Raw genomic sequence first — 20149 nt, forward strand, 5'->3', positions numbered from 1 at the left:
AGAGGGGAGACACACTGGTAATCACTGGTGATCCCAGCCAGTGGTGAAAACACTGATAGTCACTGTGAATGAGTGACTTGCAATTCCATTTTCCACATCTAAATATGAATTTACCTTGTTCTGCATCTCTACTAGTCAAAGTGTAATCCAATTCCCATGAATTGGAATTCCCCCTAAGGGACCATGACCACGGGGAGAGGGGAGTTCAAGAAGAGAGTTTGCTCCTCAAGGGAGCGATCCTCAAAGCACAAACTAAGTCTATTCCATCTTGGAGGAAAGGCAGCAAGAGGGCACAGCAGCCCCCCTGGCTCTCCAGGGACCTAGCAGACCTCCTGAGGCTAAAAAGAAAGGCCTACAAAGGATGGAGGATGGGAGTCACCTCCAAGGAGGATTATTCTGCACTGGTCCAGTCCTGTAGGGAGCAGACCAGGAAAGCCAAGGCTGCAACTGAACTCCAACTAGCTTTGAGCATCAAGGACAATAAAAAGTCCTTTTTCAGATATGTGGGGAGCCGGAGGAAAAGCAGGGGCAACATTGGACCCCTGCTGAACCAGATGGGGCAACTGACAACTGATGCCCAGGAAAAAGCCAACCTATTAAATAGGTACTTTACGTCGGTCTTTCATCGGTCCCATAGGACGCCCATGCCCGCTACGGGACAGGGAAGTCCGGTTGAGGGTGATCCCCTGCCCTCCATTAATGCTGACTTCGTGAAGGAACATCTTGAGAAGCTGGATACCTTCAAGTCAGCCAGCCCTGACAATCTTCACCCCAGGGTACTCAAGGAGCTGGCGAGCATCATAGCCCAGCCTCTAGCGCGGATCTTTGAAAACTCTTGGCGCTCTGGTGTAGTGCCCGAAGACTGGAAGAAGGCCAACGTGGTGCCTATCTTCAAGAAAGGGAGGAAAGTGGATCCGGCTAACTATAGGCCCATCAGCCTGACTTCTATCCTGGGGAAGATCTTAGAAAAGTTTATTAAAGAGGCCATCCTTAATGGACTGTCTGACGCCAACATCTTAAAGGATAGCCAGCATGGGTTTGTTGCGGGTAGGTCTTGCTTGACCAATCTCATTTCTTTCTACGACCAGGTGTCCTATCACCTGGACAAGGGAGATGAGATTGATGTCATATATCTTGACTTCAAAAAAGCCTTCGATCTGGTTTCCCATGATCACCTCTTGGAGAAACTGGCCAATTGTCGCCTTGGGTCCTCCACGATCCACTGGCTGGAAAATTGGCTCCGGGGTCGGACCCAGAGGGTAGTAATTGATGGAAGTCACTCATTGTGGTGTCCTGTGACCAGTGGGTCCCCCAAGGCTCTGTCCTTGGACCTATACTGTTCAACATCTTCATTAATGATGTGGACACTGGAGTCAGAAGCGGATTGGCCAAGTTCGCCAATGACACCAAACTTTGGGGCAAAGCATCCACACCAGAAGACAGGCGGGTGATCCAGGCTGACCTGGACAGGCTCAGCAACTGGGCGGACGAGAATCTGATCGTGTTCAACGCCGATAAATGCAAGGTTCTCCACCTTGGGAAGAAAAACCCGCAGCATCCTTATAGGCTCGGCAGTGCTATGTTGGCTAGCACTATGGAAGAAAGAGACTTGGGGGTCATCATTTACCACAAGATGAACATGAGCCTGCAGTGCGATACTGCGGCTAGTAAAGCGACCAAAATGCTGGCTTGCATCCATAGATGCTTCTCAAGCAAATCCTGGAACGTCATTCTCCCCTTGTACTTGGCCTTGGTGAGGCCGCAGCTGGAGTACTGCGTCCAGTTTTGGGCTCCACAATTCAAAAAGGATGTGGAGAAGCTTGAGAGAGTCCAGAGAAGAGTCACGCGCATGATCAGAGGTCAGGGAAGCAGACCCTACGATGACAGGCTGAGAGCCCTGGGGCTCTTTAGCCTGGAAAAGCGCAGGCTCAGGGGTGATCTGATGGCCACCTATAAGTTTATCAGGGGTGACCACCAGTATCTGGGGGAACGTTTGTTCACCAGAGCGCCCCAAGGGATGATGACTAGGTCGAATGATCATAAACTACGACAAGACCGTTTCAGGCTGGACATAAGGAAGAATTTCTTTACTGTCCGAGTCCCCCAGGTCTGGAACAGCCTGCCACCGGAGGTGGTTCAAGCGCCTACATTGAACACCTTCAAGAGCAAACTGGATGCTTATCTTGCTGGGATCCTATGACCCCAGCTGACTTCCTGCCCTTTGGGCAGGGGGCTGGACTCGATGATCTTCCGAGGTCCCTTCCAGCCCTAATGTCTATAAAATCTGTGAATTCACATGAAAATCTAAAAACCTCCTTTCTTCTCATCCTCTCCAAAGAAAGCATTAAGATGAGATTGTTAACTACCACTAATGGCAAGAGCTAGATTCTGGCTTTGCTACATCTGCTGTACACTCGTGTGAGAAGTATTTGAGCTTTGGCCATCCGAGTTGCAACTTGGAATCTTCCCAGTTCCAGGAAATTAGAAATGATTAGTGTTAATGGTATGTGGAGTCCAGACTCTCCCCTCCCCCAGCCTGGAAAATCTGAGACTATATTTATGTGCGTGCAAGTCCAATATTTGACTAGCTTGTAAAGGGAGTCTTTGCTTTTTTAGAGGCCACAGTAGCATAACTAGGGGTGCGTGAATGGGGTAACAGTCCCAGGCACTGAATTGGGGGGGGGAGGGGTGCAAGAATGTTGGCTGCTGCCCCACCCAGCCTAGCCACCACAGTTGCCCAGGATACAAAACTTCCTAGTGGTGTTCCTGGTAGAGTAAGTAACAGATGATCTCTCAAGGAGAAAAGAGTACTCTGAAATCAAGGGGTGCTCTATAAATATGCCTCTGAACATCTTACCAGACATTTGCTAGCCTGAGAACCAAATTTACTACTAGAGACTAACTTGAAGACTGGGATGGCAATGCTTAAGTAGGCTGCTAGAGAAACAGCTGAGATGGTGTGGTAGGGCTATGCAAAACAGCACTGTTTCGTTTTGACTTCCATTTCACCATTTCAACAGGACAGTTTTTTGTTTTGAGTTTCGTTTTGTTTCAAAGGCCCTGTTGCCTTTCGTTCCATTGAAACTGTTTCAACGTTTTGCCCATGGGCTATAATGGGGAAGCACGAAACTGCCTATACCTTGGACATTTCTTGCCTGATTCAGATGAAACTTGCAGCAATGGTAGCCCTTTCTCAGGCCATGAAGCCTGCCAAGTTTCAAGGAGATAGGTGCTTGGAAATCATACCTCAGGCTGCTGGCAAGCAAAATGTGTGACATCTGTGACTGTGTTAAGGCACAGTAGGGTGAAAATTGCAGGGATAGTAGCCCCTGATGAGGCCATGGAGCCTGACAACCTTCAAGGAGATAGGTACAGGAGTTTCTGGGAAACTGCACCTCAAACTGTTCAGAGCAAAACTTGTATTACTTGTAAATGTGAAGGCCCAGAGAAAGCTCAGTTCAAACCATGCTGCTTTTTATGCTGTTTTTCCATCCCTCCCTCAGAGCACTGGGATTGGAAGGGACCTCAGGAAAGGATCACAGTCACTGGCCAGCTACACAGTCAATATCAGAGCAGTGCTTTCCCCCCTCTTCCCTCTCCTTCTCCTTCGTTTCTCCTTAGGTGTAAGCAAGCCCAGCTTCGAAACTCAAAATGTTTTGAAACTTTTGAAACGTTTCGACTGCCCTCATTTCATTTTGAGGCTGTTTCAAAGCCTTTCACTTCATTTTGATTTCACTGTTTTGAGCTCGAAGCAAGTCAAAACAGCGTCGTAATGAAACAACTGGCAACATTTTGCACAGCCCTAGTTTGCAGGGGTAGAGGCAGAGGAGAGATGTTGGAATATTAAACCCCCTGCCTCCTCCCACCCACTGGCATGGGGATTCTAGCTGGGGTCTGCTCAGCTTTCTGCCCTGCTGGCCACTCGTGCAGCTGGGGCCGTGGCCACAGCCGGCCTGGGCAGCACCTCTGGGTGGGGGGCAGATGAGAGCGCCAGTGCTCCCTCGCCAGTGCCAGCTGAGGAGGGGAAGCACTGTGCCACTCCTGGAAGTGGCTGCAGTGATCACCTGCTAGTCAGTGAGACTGGGGATGTGGGGAGCCTCCCCCCCCCCCCCCCCCGGTTGCTAGTCTCCCATGCTTGAAGCTTGATAACTATCCTACATTAGTATTCATGCTATGGCAAGGTTTGTCAATTTGAGGATTTATAATATAAAGTCTTTCTGACATGTAACTATAATCGAGATACTCTATCTCAGTGTCACTTTTAAATACTTATTGGTTCATGTGTGAAATTTCCTATTAACAAAATCGTCCCAATAGTCTCTAATCATTTTGTAACACTCTAACTGATTCTAATTGTTGGAGATCTGTATATTATAACAAGTGCTTCAATTCAGCAGTGATTGCATAGTTTTTAAAGTGAGGTACTCCAGCAACTTTCAATCACTTCTTAGTTTGCCTCCAAACTCATAATTTTAAATTTTTTTATTAATTTTTTTTTAATAGGGAAAACCTGTCACACTAAACCACTTGTTCCAAAACTGGCCCATGAGATCACAGTAAGTTGTCCGTATATTTTACTGCCTTCCTCCATTTCAATTTAAAAATGTAATATAGTAACATGATGGTTTAGAAGAAATTTTGAGAGATGGCAGTTAGCCAAATAAAAGTTTTGGAACAGCAGCTCTAAGCCTGCTTGAAGTGAATATGATAGTTTTAATGGTAATGGAATAATCTACTCTTTAATAGAAGTAGGTTTAAGTGTGACCTTAGCTTTATGTTTTTGGGTCTGGTTAGGACATGATGGTGATATTTCCCATTTTAAGGGAGAAAGGTGATTCAGTTGCTGTTGACCTTAAACGGTCTGACCAACTGTTCTGTTCAGATCTGAATGGGATTTAGTTGTGGCTCCTTAACTGAAAGTGATTTCATAAGCTATTTTTTCCCTGAATTATTATGCTTTCACACAGATTCTTGTGCAACCTGTTTTTCACAGGATAGTTTTAAACTTAAGGACTGTTGATAGCTAGATAGAATATATTTGTGTGCCCTTGCAGAGCTGGATTTTTAAGTAGACCCAAAAATATTTTTTCATCCCATAACCATGTGAGATGTGAAAAAGATCCCTGCTTGTGTAAGCATAAATCCACCATCACTTTAATTTCCTCCCACATCCCTGCCCACCAAAGACAAAAAAGAGACAGGTAACAGAGTAGTTAATAATCTGATGATGAAGGCACTTATCTGGACCTTGGTTCAAATTCACACTCTGCCATTCTGCAACATGCCAAGTGAGTTACCTAATCACCAGCTGTTCTGGGTAGAGGGGGATGGTATGGGTGCCTCTCAGTCTTTTCCATTAAAGATGTTCCATTTTGTATGTATATTAGAGTGGTGGCTAATCTGCAGCATGTGCCACAAGTGGTAGGGGAAGCCATTTGTTTGGCACACTGACTTAAACAGGGCACTAGTGGTAGGAGTTGGGGCAGCTGTCAGGAAGGGCATGGGGATCAGAGTGGCATTTGGGGAGGCTGGGTGTCAGGGGTCAATGCTGTCTCAAACATTTGGCCCCATGGGAGGTGCAGGGGCAAGTGTTGCCAAATTCAGTGCTGTCCCCTCCCAGTGGTGATGGGATTCACAGGCACTGGGTGACAGGTGGCTGATTATTAGACTGGCACTGTCTCACTCTTTAGACCAAAGTGTGCCAAAAGTTGCCAAAAATGTTGGCCACCACTGCTAGGTTAGATTTTGGGCTTGTACCCAGGTTTTCTACATGCTCTGGGGAGTTTTCTGACAGCTGGGCTCTGCAATGCTGTCTCCTTAGCTATCTTATTGGTCCACTTTTTGTCTCAATGGATGGTGTACCCGATGGATATTTATTTAAAGACAGGCAGGCAGATTGAGGAGCGTAGCCTGTGGAGTACTTCAGTAAATTTATACTATGGTGAAGAACCTCCAGAAAACACTACAGGAAACCCTTATTATTCATGGGTTTGGCATTCATGGTTTCAAATATTTACGAATGCTGAACCCGCGTTTTAAATACACTGTATACACTTCCAGGAGCTCCTCGGGAGTTGTGTGCCTGCTGCTGACAGGCTCCCACTGCTGCCACTGCGCTCCCACTGGAGCCATTCCCCCTCCTCCCCCCCCCCCCCGCCCCAGTCACTGGGGACACTGCATTTGTGAACGCAGTGCCTTATTCACGGATTTCACCATTCACGGGGGATACAAGAACGTATTCCCCATGAATGGTGAGGGTCGCCTGTACTTGTAACATGTTAGCAGGCTCAAAAATATTCTCACTGAATTCCATGGTGTTTAAGTCATTTGGGATTATGTATGTGATCAGTAGAACTAAGCAAATGAAGAAGACTGGGTTGAAACATCACTCCTGCTGAAATACGTGGGTGTACATTGTGTGTGACTCTAGTTGTCTCTCCATGTTACTTTATTAGGAACTGGCCTAAGTTTGAACTTTATTTTAATTGCCCCATTCATTTCTGGTACTGAAATTAATGATCTTGAATAAGAATAGATCAGGTCATAATTTCTAGTAAGCCTCAATTAAAAAAACAAAAACACAAAAAAACCCCACTAACTCTCCATGATGAATGAGTATTTTTAATAAATTTTGTTTCTGCCTTGCTGAAAGGCTACTGTGTAGAACTACAAGGAAGGATTTAAAGAAACAGTAACCTCTTTCTTCATATTTGGCAGTTTATTTGACAGTTAAAATAAAATATGCATGTTCATTGTTTGGTGAACTGTGGCTTTCCATCAGCTGCCAAAATGAGGAGTGATTGAATTTTTAAAATCCTTTTTATTTTAGTAGCAGAGGAGTAGAAAAGGGAAAGGTTTCAAACTTAAAGGCAGTAAAACCAGTAACTGAAAAGATGATGCTTCATTGAATACCTAGGATTTGTAATATATTTTAAATTGTCTAGGAATATGGTAATGCAGTCATAGAAATTAGAGAGAAGAAAAATCTTTTAATTTCCATTATATTTTTCACTGAGGGATTATTCCCAATAATCAAGGATTCCCAAACTGTGGTATGTGTACCGCTGGGGGTGAGCAAGACATCCCTGAGGGTACGTGGGAGAAATTGTGTAATGGCGGATTTAATTCTCATTATAATACTAGCTGGCATTTAAGGAGTTAAAATATAAAACACATGCTGGTAGGGGTATGCAGGCAGCTGGTAAATCTGGAAGGAGGTACACAATAAGAAAAAGTGTGGGAACCTCTACCCTAAAGTATAAATTGTAGTGTTTTGTCCAATACAGTTTTAATTTGTGATAGTGATGGTGCTAAATTATAGGTAGCAAGTTGACACTCCTTGCTTTTGCCACAAATTTCTTCTGTGATCATAGGCGAATTATTTAATCATTCTGTGGCTTGATTTCCACATCTGGAAAATTTTCACAGGATGTAAAAACCCAAATTTAGAGAGAATACATAATTCAGAGTCGTTTCAAACACCTTTAGGTATATATTTTAAGACCTCCTCCTTTTTCAGCTGCTATTTCACAATGGGAAAGAAACATAATTACAAAAGGACATTACTTGGAAGAGCAGAGGGAAGTTATACATAAAATGATGTCTTCCAAATATATGCAATGCACTATCCCACTTCACAAAAATGGAAGGGAACTTCACTACAATATATTCAACAGTTTGATTTATTGTACTAAAAGTACACTTGTGTATACCTGTGTAACTGCTTTGGAAATTGTGAAAGAAAGAAGAAGAGGAAGAGGCCCAGTGAAGGGAGCTCCACTATGAAAATAAAAGGTAGAATGGAAGATAAGAACAGTAATGAATAAAAAGCAAATGAAGCTTTCATATTTTTTTTCTTTATACTTGAGATTGTATTTTCTCATCATGAGAAATAAAATGTTCTGTAAATGCATGATAAATGCCTATTTGGGAGTGGCTGCATACTTCCTGGTGTTAGTATTGAGTTTTTTTCTTCACCTTTTCAGCAAATTTCTGAAAAAACTGTAGCATGCAGGGTGTTGATTTCTTGTGTACACTGGATAATTACCAGACTTTTTCACACCTTTAGCAACACCACCTACTCCTTGTCCTTATTTCACTAGGCTGAGCGTTAGTTTTTGTAGAGTGCCTTTCCTGTGCCAGGCTCTATGACTGGAAATATCTCCAGGAATTCATTTAATATTGTGGTCTTCAGGTGTTTTGAATGTTATATTTACTCCTTAGGAATGAGGTACTGCAGCAACGTTTGTGCTCTACAAGCTTTTGAAATTTGTATGTGTGGCTACAAATCCCTTAATTCACTTAAAGCTGAAAGGAGTTTTGGGGTCTCCCTAGAGTTGCTAGTTACCATTTATCCATATAATAAAGTCACCCCACTATTCAGCAAAATCTGCATGTCTGGTACAATATGAACAGGAAGTGCTGTACAAAGGTCCTTCCAGGGGCTTGTCAAAGCATTTTGCTTGATATCTGAAACGACCTTAGTATTCAAGGCCTGGGCCTATCGGGCAAAACTGGCTGGAACAGGGATGTTTGAGATGAAGTCTGAAATGCAGTAGGAAAGCTTTTTTTGCATCTTGCTTGCCCTGTACCTAACTTCCAGAAGCACTAACTTCACTCAGGGAGAATAAAACCATGCCTTTTTATTTCTTCTGTGTCACTGCTGTATTTGTCTCTGGGGGTTTAAACCTTACTACTGGAGACTTGTCTTGATGCCAGTGAGAACTTTGCCTACCAGGAAACTAAATTCTGCCTATAGTTTCATAATGCTTTCAGTAAGTTTTGATAGCATGTTGAGATATTTGTTTTTTGGATGTTTGTGGTATTTTTGGCACTTCTAAATATATGGCTCAATCTCCTATTTTCAGGCAGGCCTCAGCTAAAGGAATATGGATGCTAGAATTCTGTTCTTGTCCAGAAGTTCTGAGATTGAAGGTGGGAGTAAAGGATGTAGGAGCATGCAGCTTCCTCATAACTTCTGAGTTTCTTCATTTTCCCTTATAGCATATTTGTTATGGCCAAATTCAATATTTTAATAATTTAGTGTCAAAGCTAGCTTGGACTTGTATTTTCATATACAAGATTTGAGAAGATTTACTAGGCTGTATGTGACCGGATTGTTCCACTAAGCTTCCTTTGCCATTGTCTCAGAGGAGATCAATAGGAAAAATGCATTTAGTTCCTATCTTAGACTGCCCTTTTTCTCCTCATGGGTGGTGGTAAAGAAAGCCTAATTAGAATCTTATTTATGAGTTGCTTCTATCCCACTTTTCTGCATGATCTCAGAGATCCCTGATAATGTTTACCCTAGATCCTATTTCAGTGATTCTCAACCAGGGTGTTGCAAGATGCTTGTATGGGTTCAATATTACCATTGTTAGATGTACAAACACCTATGCACCGTTCAGAAGATAAATCTAGAGATTACAAATAGGAATCCATAGTGTGGAACCTGCTGTGGTGTTTCTGAATTCTTTACAATGGAAGAATTGCTCTGTTATTTTTCTACAGTCAAAAAACAAGTGAAAGGTAAGGGTTAGCTTTTTCTGAGGATTGCTATAACAGGGAGCCAAAGGCTTTTGTTACTAAAGATGGAGAAATACAGCCAACTAGCCTGCTGCATAAGCAAATAAGCAGCCTAGATAAGGGCAATGGACCACAAACCTAAGCAGAATCAGGGAGGACTGAGTGGCTTATTAGCCCTAAGGGCAAACACATGTGTGAGCCTGAGACTCTCTTTACTTAGATAAAGTGGCACCCCAGGAGAGAAGAAGTGGAAACCAATGGAAGGAAGGGCAACCCTTGCCAGAAACAAACTCTGCAAAGACAACATGGCCTCTTGAGAACTGTTGCAGGAGCCAGAACACTTTGAGCGGAGTGGTGTGACCTCAGGCTTTGGCATTTACCCACAGCAAGAGAAGAATTCTGTTTAAAGTGATATCTTTTTTTTTTTTTTTTTTACCTGTCATGTGGCCCTTGATGGCTTGCCAAAACTCAGTAAGCAGTCCTCCACCCAAAATAATTGCCTACTCCTGGGCAAGAGTATGAAAAGAGGGTCAGGGGCCCAAAACAGGAAACCAGAGCTGACATAGGCAGCGGAAGCAGGGGATAAGCAGGCTTAGCCCCCCCAAAGGCGGGGTACTGGTAGGGCCACAAGGCAGCCTGACTGTGGGCTTCCAGCAGCTGCAGCAGGGGTGGAGAGGGGCATGCAGGCAGTGGTAAGCGAGGGACTGGGACAGGCCCAACATGACTGGGGCAGACCTTGCACAACTGGGGCAGGGTGTGGGACTGAGCCATGAGTGGTTTGTCTGGGAGGGAGGCATGGCTTCTACGCACACCCTGGGAGATCTGCGTAGAGCGGGGTAGGCTGCAGCTGCAGGCTGGGTTCGGGGCAGCATCAGGCTCTTCCTGGCGGGGGGGCGAGGGGCTGGGCTGTGCTGTGCTGCACTGCACTGCACTCGAGGCAGGTGGCAGCAGTGCTGGGAGTGGGGGCTATGGGGGGGGCTGCAGCTACCCCAAAATTTGCCATGGCCCCCCCAGCCCCTACTCCCAGCACCACCGTTGCCCACCCTGAGCACAGCATGGTCCAACCCCCCCTCTGGGAAGAGCCTGACACCACCCGCAGTGGCAGCCCGCCTCATCCCACCCCACACAGATCCCGGGCACACCCCCCAATGCCTTCCAGCATGCATGAAGCGGCAGGAGCTAACCCCTCCTTCCTGTGCCAGGCACCCCCAGACAAGCCACTCATGGCTCTGTCCCATACCCCGACTCTGCTATGCAGGGCCTGTCCCTGACCCAGCCCCACTTTGTCCCCCACATGGCCCTTTCCCCCAGACTTACCTGCTGGGTGGGGGCACAGACACATGCTCAGCCCCCCCAAATAAGTTTTTTCTCCCTCTGCCTATGAGGGATGGTGACTGTAAGCTGAGGTTCCCAGATATTGGGTCTTTGGCAAGGAGACCACCTAGATAAAAGGAACCAAGCCTGGGAAGACTGAAGTTTCCACAAAGATTTGAGGCCTGACAGGCTGAACATTTGGTTCGACTAAATCACTTCATTCTGGTGATAACCCATAACATATGTGAGGCATAGATGTGGCTAAAGTGGCAGTTGGTGGCCATGAACACACTGCTGTTAAGGCACTTGGTGCCCGAAGGCATCAATAGATTTGAATAGAGCCCTAACAGATTGGACAGAGGGTAACTTGGCTATGGACTGGATTCCCTCTGGGCCTAGTGCAGCCTCCCGACCTTTTTTAAACAATGTCAAAGCATGGCGGGCAAGGAGGGAAGAACCGGAGGAGGCAGGAGTTGTGCGAACACAAGAGGGTGCTACAGTGCCATTCACTGCCAGCCCTGCTACAGTTGCCTTGAATTTCAAAAGTTTGAGTGCCTGGGCAGACCCAGCAGGGAGGCCCCCTGGGTTAGTGCACAGTAATGCATCTACATGTCTGTTACTGTGTGGTAACTAATCAGGGGTGAATTTGATACCTGCATGATGCAGATATTAAACTTACACTCAGGTCGGGGTAAGTCACCATATTTGTTGCACAGTAGGGGCATTCATGTGTAGAAGCATGCCTGTACTGTACAGTAATTTCAGGTATTGAGCAGTAGTTTTGGTTACTGTGCAGTAAATGTGCATGTATAAACATGCCTAGTTTGGATCAGTGAGAAGCCAAATGTTCTGGATGTCTGGCTGCTGTTCTGCTTCTTCCTGGAGATGCAGCTGATTTGCTCATTTCTGCAATTCAACTTCAATAAACTTCTGAGTAGGGAGATTTTTCACAAGGGTCCACCTTGTTCTGCTGCTGTTTCTCTCTCTCTGTCTCTGTCTCTTTCTCTCTCCCTCAGGAGAGAAACCAAGAGTACCGAGGACCTTTGAGCAAGGTCAGGATTGCTGGGAAATGACTTCTCTGTAAAATAAGAACCCTCTCCCCTACCTCCATTGACTCTCCCTGTATTGATGTGTATTTATGGTTCTTTCTGAAGATTCACTGAAGGAATTTTGAGTAGATAGGCCATGCAAATACAGGTCTCTATAACAGCACCTTTTTCACCAGTAGAACGAGTAAGGAGTTTTTTCTCTTCTGGAACTATTGATTATAACCAAAATGATTATTGAAGTTGTGGTTTTAAATGACTTTGTGGATCTGGATCTAATTAACTTTACTCATGCATGGCAAAATGGGATAAAACTTGGGAATTTGTAACTTTGGTCTTCGTGTTTTAAACCCCTGCTATGAATGTTGCCTCTCCCAATACATATACAGAAGATGTGTCACACAAATGCTATGGAATAGGAGAGTTGCATTTGCTTCTTTTTATTATTATTTTATTTTCATTGGCAGTTTTGAAGAGCTCACAGGCAATTAGCCCAGAATAGGTAGTTCCCCATGCTTAGTGCTTGTAAGCTTTTAGGCAACATTTATTTCTCTGTCAATGAGGTCAGTAACAACAAAGAGTCAGCAACTTAAAAGATTGGCTCCCAAGTTTAGGAGAGCATGCTGATTTTTTTGTTAGCATTTCTAGCCTCGATTTTTGTACTCCGAATAATGTAGGGGAGGAGCAATGAAATGGAGCCATCTGTGTGCAGTTATCAGAGGACCATGATGCATCAGTGCACTTTTGAAAAGTCAGCTTCATAATCATAAGGACTACACACTTCTGTTTTAAATCTTAAAAATGTGTCGGAATTGAAACTTTTACCACTCTACGGTGGGGCTGTTGACTGGTATGTTTTTCACCTGCCTATGGAAAGTGGACACGTGCTTTTCCTGTGTTCTGGAATAATTATTTTGTTTCTTGGCTCAGTTTTTTTTATAACCTTTGGCTCAGTTTATAGCCCTTGTATAAAGCTAGACCTTATTCTACAGGCCAAATGCATTAGCATGTGTTAGCTATTTTTTTTTAAGAACTGTAATTTAGACAGAATTACCCAGAAGCCATCTGGAATAAGAGCGCCTATTAATTTTCATATACTAGACCATTTAAAAGTTTATGTATTCTGTACTGTTAGCATATCTTTGTAAATAAAAATTGAGGAAATTGATTCTGAATGCTTAAGGTTGAGAGTAACTGTAAAATAATCTATCTTTGGTTGAACTCGCTATATCATTTCCTTTACCCGACTAGAAAAACTTGATTGTGCTGTACTGTGTCACATCACATTATATTGTGATTGGCAACAACTCTTATCTATTTGCCTTCCTTTCAGACTGAATGTTGCCAGACAGGAATGAGTTTGAAGCTGATACCTGTCATTCTGTCATCAAACTAAATATTCCTTATACCTTTCTATATCTTATTTTCTTTTATATCTTTGTTGGTTCCCTGCAGGCATAGTATTTGCATATAAATTATTCCTTTGGCCAAAAACAAAACAAAATCCTAATACTTCTGAGATTCATCATTTACTGTATTAATCATTATTTAAGGGAGATGAAGTAAATAAAAGATTTATAGTTTAATATGTGATTGCTAATATGCAGGGTGCATGAAGACCTTGTATTGGAGGGTATTTGGTACTGTTGTGCTGCATAATAAACTTGTCAAAGCTTTTTGCTTCAAACCAACTGTAATCTAAAGACAGTGTGACAGCTATGACCTTGCATCTTCAGAGGGACTTGCTTTTTTTAGATGAGGGGGAAGCTTTTTGTTCCCCCTAGGATTTAGAATGCCTGAATATTTTAGCCTGAACATTTTATTTTGACCATTTTTCCCTCAAACAAGACACTTTGAAGTATTACCAGAGGAGACTAACATATGAGGCAACTAACTGATACTTTATTTTTATATTATAATATCGATTGCACAAAAATGTTAATAGTGCTGTTTAAGAGCAATAGAAATGCAATCAACATTTCAAAGCTGGAGCTTGATTTAAAGCAGCAAGTGGCTGAATGCACTGCTATACCCTGATTGGAAGGACAATGTGTATATCCATGCCTGGGACTTTTCTGTTCTGGGACAAACACACGCACAACTTCTTTGAACAAATGCAATGTCTGTTTCTAGCCCCTGTGAATTTAAAACAGAGTAGTTTTTCTGGAATAATTCTGTGTGTGTATAATCATTCCAGAATAAGCAGCTATTTTTCTGCTTTAGCTTATTCCATTTCCAAGTATCATAAGTATATTTACTCTAGAATAACTCAATGTGCAGACAGGTCCTTCAACTTGATCTAGTTCATCCATCAGAAGAGGTTTAAGATATTACAGGGACATTCCCAATTCTTTATAGCTATAAAAGTCTTTAATGTTATATTTTAAGTCAATAGAATTGCTCACAACTAGAAGAATGTCTCTCATCTATTTAGGTGCAGAAAGGTGACTGAAATAAATAAATAAATATATTACATTACAAAGTACTGACACCTTCATAGAGAGTCTCTATGTTTGTAGCAAAACCTGGCATACTGTACCACCTGTCTAGGAGGATGCTCTGTATTTTTGAGTTATACCTAGATCAAATTGTTGCACAAAATAAAGAAGTCTCCTTACACTGAGGGGCCAGTTAAAACCCGGGTCTCTCTTGGAAATGAAGATCATGCTTTATGATGGTTGGATTGTTTACAGAGCTTCCTGCATGTAAAATTGTACTGGAGAGAAGACGCTACTTGTTTTCTTTTGATAGGTAGCTAGATAGAGGTGGAGGTTGACTTCATCTAGGCTTAATAGTTTTGTTCTGTGTTTTTTTTTGGGGGGGGGGTGGGTTTGTGCTAGCAGTTTTAGGCTAGGGATAGACATTACACACAAACCAGTTTAAGTGATCAGAAACTGGTTTAAACCTGTAACAGAACAGGTTTGGTGCACATAAACCAGTTTCAAAAGGGCTAAAACCGGTTTGAGATAAACCTGGTTGAATGTAGTATCCAACTGAACTGATTGAGCTCAAACTGGTTGATGCAATGTCTGTCCCAGACTCCTTCCTAGTTTAACTTAAACCAGAGTCCTCCAGCATCCCAGCATGCTCTCTGAGCTGGGCACTCTACTTCAACCCAGCAGGGCTGCCCCTGCCCCTCTGTTCCCCAGCCCGAGCAAGGACAGGCAAGGGTGGCCCTGGCCCTGGTGCTGAGAAGGAGGCAGGGAAGAGGTTTATTTCCTCCCCCGCCCCCCAATTCCCCTGCCTCACTGGCGCAGACCTGCATGTCTCCTCTGCTGGCTGCTCCAGTTGGTGGGGTGGGGCAAAGCCAGTCCGGGCATTATCTCTGAATGAGCTGGCCAGGGAGGGGTTTAATTCCCCCTTCCCTGTCCCACTGGTATGGTTCTGGGCCAGGGTCCCCTGGGCACTCACCCCTCACTGCTGTAGCAACAGGGCTGGGCCATAGCAGGGGGGTAAGGAGGTGGGTTATCCCCCCCTCTCTGCCCCTGGGTGACTGCAGCCAGGGTCTGCACACCCCAGCCATCCTCACTCCTGCTGGCTCAGACTAGTGGTCGCAGTTGTGCTGGGGCCATGATGGCCCCCTCTGAGCCGTGGTGCCACCACCCACCCTGTGTAGTCTGCGGCAGCACTGACCTCCGCTTGTGGACCCCTGCCAGGAAGAGGCTCAGGCTGCCTGGACACCAGGGCAGGGGCTGCTGCCCCATCAGGACCCTGTCTGCTCACTGCTACAGCGGCAGGGCAGGGGCACAACCAGAGGCTGGCTGGCAGGCCCCTTAGGTGAGGGGGCAGTGAGGGGGGTTATTCCCCACCTCCCTGTGGCATCTGGCAGAGGGCACTTATCCTACAGCTTGCCACACGCATGGATACAGAGGGGGCAGCGGTGGTCAGAGTGGTCAGATCCCACTGTGGTCCCCCAGGGGCAGTAGGGCTAGAAGGGGGGAATAACATCCTCTCCCTGCCCCCCCCCCACCACAGGGGCCATGCTGATCGGTGTTTCACTGCGCCCTAGTCTTGCTACTGCAGCAGCAAGGCGGGGGGGGAGGGGGAGGGGGGATCGCCAGGTGAAACAAAGGAAGTTGAGGCTTAGGAAGAATAGGAAGAAAATACTATACTAGGGTTAAAATGAAAACAGTCTCACCTAAGGAATTTCCTTTCCAATTTCACTGCAGTTGAAGTAGGAAAGAATAGCAGAGAATGAATGAAAAATAGAATATGCTTAAATATACTGAATGGGCACTTTATAAAATAGAAAAAAACAGAGACATTAGCCCCACACCCACTATTGTTTTGGTTTTTTTCAGATTACCATTATTTCTCATCATAGGAAAGTGTAGGGATCGATTTGTCTATTGCAAATAGTCTTCAACATAGTTTCCTAATGAATGAACTACACTATTATGTATTTAAAAGGACCATGCACTTTGTGCTTTAGGTGCATCTGATGTGTGCTACATTTTAAAAACTGAAGTGCTGTCTCCTACTCCATCACCAAAGAAAATCCCAAGGTCACTTATTCACTGGTGTGAAACTGGAGCAATACATTAGAGAACACAGCCCCTTTAATCTATACTGGAGGCTGCTTTGTGAAGAACCTTTCTATTCATGTACTTGTTTTCTTCCTGTTTCACAAACTCCCATTTGTTCTGGATCCATTCTTGTTACTTTAATCTGTTCTCCTGTGCCTTTTTCTGTATTGCTGTTCTTAGACATCTTTCATTGATTCAGGGTAGTCCCAGTCAGAGCTGTGTGACATTACAATGATGTCTTCTAGTTGCTGCTCTGAAGGACTTTCTACTGTCATCCACAATTTCTAGACCTACATATTGAACAAGACAATGTTTAGTTTAGCTTTTTGATCTAGCCTGAAACATCATACAAGCTGGAGTGCCAATAGAATGTGATAAAATTGATACTTAATAATCCTTTAGTAGCACCACAAGTTTTATTGGTTAGAGTGTGGTGCTATTAACGCCATGCTCTTAAATTTGATCCCCAGTTGGACTAGACAAACTCTTCAGGTCCCTTCCAGCCTTACACCTCTGTGATTTATTACATGGGATGATTATTATATGGGATGATTATTATTACTAGACTTTAGGGGATTTATTTTTTTGCAACATAAAAATTGGACAAATCAAGACCTGCACCTTTCTGGAGGTTTAGTTAGTTGGTGGTATCTACCCCATTGCCTAGAGACATTGTATTTCTATAGGTTGAAATATTCAATGGTTTACCCTGTACAGTATCTAGCACTGACATTATGAAAACCACACTGGAATTGCATGGAAACTTCCCCACACTCTAGGTCAGGAGTTGGCAACATATGGCCAGGAACCAGAAGCTGCTTGTGTAGCCCCTACATATGGCCTGCAGAACTGGAGGGCTTTGTCTCTGCCTGCACACATGCTAAGACTGGGTAGCTGGAAGTTGTGCCTGCATCACAGCTACTTCTCTTCACCCTTCCCCTGTGATTGCAGAACAAGTGCAGCTTCCAGCTATTGGGAAACTGAGCTAGGATTGGGCAGCTTTCATCTGTGTCCATACTGTAGCTAAAAAAGGAGGGGTGGAGGTGGTGGTGCTCCCATCTCCCGGGCCCAGTGCAGCTCACTTATGACTAGAAACTGTGCTTGCACCTCAGCTAGGGAGCACCCGTGCAGCTCTCACCTTTCTGACCCTGACACAGGTGCAGGCAAACCTCCCACTGATGATGCATATCCAAAACCACCTGGCCTGCATCAGAGTTGAGCCATGTTGTTCCAACCCATGGCATGAAAAGTTTCCGGCCCATGCCCTAAATCACTCTCTGATTTTATTTTAAACTTTCTGTAATTTATATCTGCCCAAAACATTTTATCTGAACAAGTAGTGACTTTAACTCTCCTTCTTATTTGGCTGAATTCTCTCCTTTATAGATAGAGACATTTCATACAAGGCTAACTTGTGCAATTTTCACCCACATATAGGAGTCCCTTTGATTACTCATGTGAGCAAACAGTTGCATAATGTTTCTCATATGAAGAAAATGTGCAATGAAAATAACTTAATTTTTTTTTTTCTGGGAGGTTATATATTTCTTCTGTACTCAATGGAAAATGGAGAAGAGGTTTTGGGAACTTGACTTGACTCAGGATATTTGCATTTGCTATTTATTTTCCCTCTGTGATTAGTGAAGCAAAACCAGAGTGTTTCCTCCTGTCATCCAAAGAGTCTGCAGGATATCATGCTGCTAATTGAAAAATTCTTATCTTTAAAGCTTTTCCTGGTATGCAGGTTTGATGAAATAAACAGCCCATAAATTGAATTGTAACAGTTGCCATGATGTTTTTTAGACAATAGACATTGCTGAGGTGAATTTTTTAAGGACAGATTATTGTTGGGTAACAAAATGCTGTCATAAATTTTATAGTTGGAGATTTATCGTTTGCATGTCATCAATTTCAATCTTTTGTGAAATATTAATATTGGAAAATCCTAGCATAGTTAATAATGGTAACAGTTTTATTTTTTATTGTGTGCCAGACTGCTTTCATCTTGTTCGTTGGCCAAAGCTGAGTGGTCCATTAAATGGATTTCTATAAAAATGTATCTTAAATCCTTAACCATATTGCTACTGTGGATTAACCATAATTATTTCTTTCTCTTCACATAGTTTTCCCTTTACAACATGGAAAAGTTGCTATAGTGACTGGAGGTTCTGGAGGAATTGGTTATCATACAGCGAAGCATTTGGCAAGACTTGATATGCATGTTATAATAGGTACTGTCATTATTTTGTTAATATAAATGTACACTATATTTCAGAGACTAAATCTTAATGTTAAAGAAATATATATTCAGCAGTAATTGACTACCTGCAAAAAAAATCCTGCAAACCTTTTTAAAGAGAGTTGCTAGTGCTTAGTACCTCTAAATATTTGTCTTACAGTTTATATTGCAATCATTTTAAGAAATGTTCCTGGAATCTTCTCATAGAAAAATTTGCTCAAGGAAAAATTTCATTTTGCTTTGGATACAGTGGAAACTAAAACATGTTAATGTTGTCCCCTCTGCCTTAAGAGGGAAAATTTTAAGACTTTAAAAAAAAAAATCAATTTATAGAATTTAATGTAGAGATTGGAGGGAGTACTTGCTGTTTTCAGTGGAGTAAATTACTAGAGCTGAACCCTGGCCTAAGCACTGAGAATGTACTTGCCTGGATTTCCACTAGAGGGAAGAGGCTTACTCAATTGGTAGAATCAGCAGTTACTCTGACAAGTCAGGCCTGGCCATTCTAAGAGTCCCTGTGATGTTTGGTGATAGTCTGTGATGAGTAGGGCCCTACTGAATTCATGGTGGAAGTGGGCTCTGTTGTGGCTCATTATAATCTTGCAGGTTCCCCTGCGTGTTCCCCACCAATGATTGGTGCTTTTGCTTCCCTGCCTATCAGAACTGAGCCACAAGTGGGGCTCCTCCACCAATCTGGGACTCTTCAGCCTTTTCAGAGAAGGTTGAGAGGGAGCTTTTTTGGTAGCAGCTTATCACTACATTAGGGGAGTACATTAAGGGCTCGGTGAACAACTGTTCACCAGAGCACCCTTGGAGAAAACCAGGAGTAATGGCCACAAACTCCTAGAAGACCATTTTAGACTCAACGTTAGGAAAACCTTCTTCACAGTTAGGGTGCCCAGACTGTGGAATAAGCTCCCTCCAGAGGTGGTGCAATCGCCTACCCTAGAAATCTTCAAGAGGACCCTGGATGGTCACCTAGCTGGGGTCACCTGACCCTAGTTGTCTTTCCTGCTTGGTGTAGGAGGATGGACTCAATTTTCTGAGGTCCCTTCTAGCCTTACAACCTATGAATCTGTGGTGGAGCAGCACCTGCTGGAACCTGAAAGATTAAAGGAACTCCAGTGCATCCCACTGCTGCTGTGAATTCAGTAGGGCCCTACTGATAAGCAACATATTTACAGGGGGGATGAGGGGCTCTGTCCCTGGGTGACATCTAGGCTGCATACAGACATTTGGGGAGGTTAGACTGAGTTAATAATAGCCACCCAATCTAAGGTAAATTGGGATGGCAGGGGAGTTAGTGGGGGGGGGAAGGGGGCTGGGGTGATCAAGATGACAAGCAGGCTCTGGAGGCCCTGGGGGTGCTTGGGGGGGAGGGGAGGGAGGCATGGTCCATAGAAGGGTTCAGGGGGATTGAGGGGCTGGCAGAGACCATGGGAGGAATTGTGGGGGGGAGGGATCTGGAGGGCAGGTAGGGTCCTCAGGAGTATTGCTGA

The 20149-nt window shown here is 43.9% G+C and overlaps 1 protein-coding gene across 2 annotated transcripts in view; it reads left to right on the forward strand.

Annotated features, from left to right (window-relative positions):
• The window catches only part of DHRSX (dehydrogenase/reductase X-linked), a 255325-nt gene that overhangs the window by 33327 nt on the left and 201849 nt on the right, over positions 1–20149 (forward strand). Inside the window, exon 2 of one of the 2 annotated variants that reach the window (XM_019485425.2) lies at positions 18535–18642. The exons of the other annotated variant lie outside the window; for it this stretch is intronic. Coding sequence (XP_019340970.1) covers positions 18535–18642 — 108 coding nt within the window. The remainder of the gene's footprint in view (positions 1–18534; positions 18643–20149) is intronic. 2 annotated transcript variants of the gene reach the window in all.

This window comes from Alligator mississippiensis, chromosome 1 (assembly GCF_030867095.1).
Source record: "Alligator mississippiensis isolate rAllMis1 chromosome 1, rAllMis1, whole genome shotgun sequence".
In the NCBI taxonomy this organism is placed as follows: Eukaryota; Metazoa; Chordata; order Crocodylia; family Alligatoridae; genus Alligator; species Alligator mississippiensis.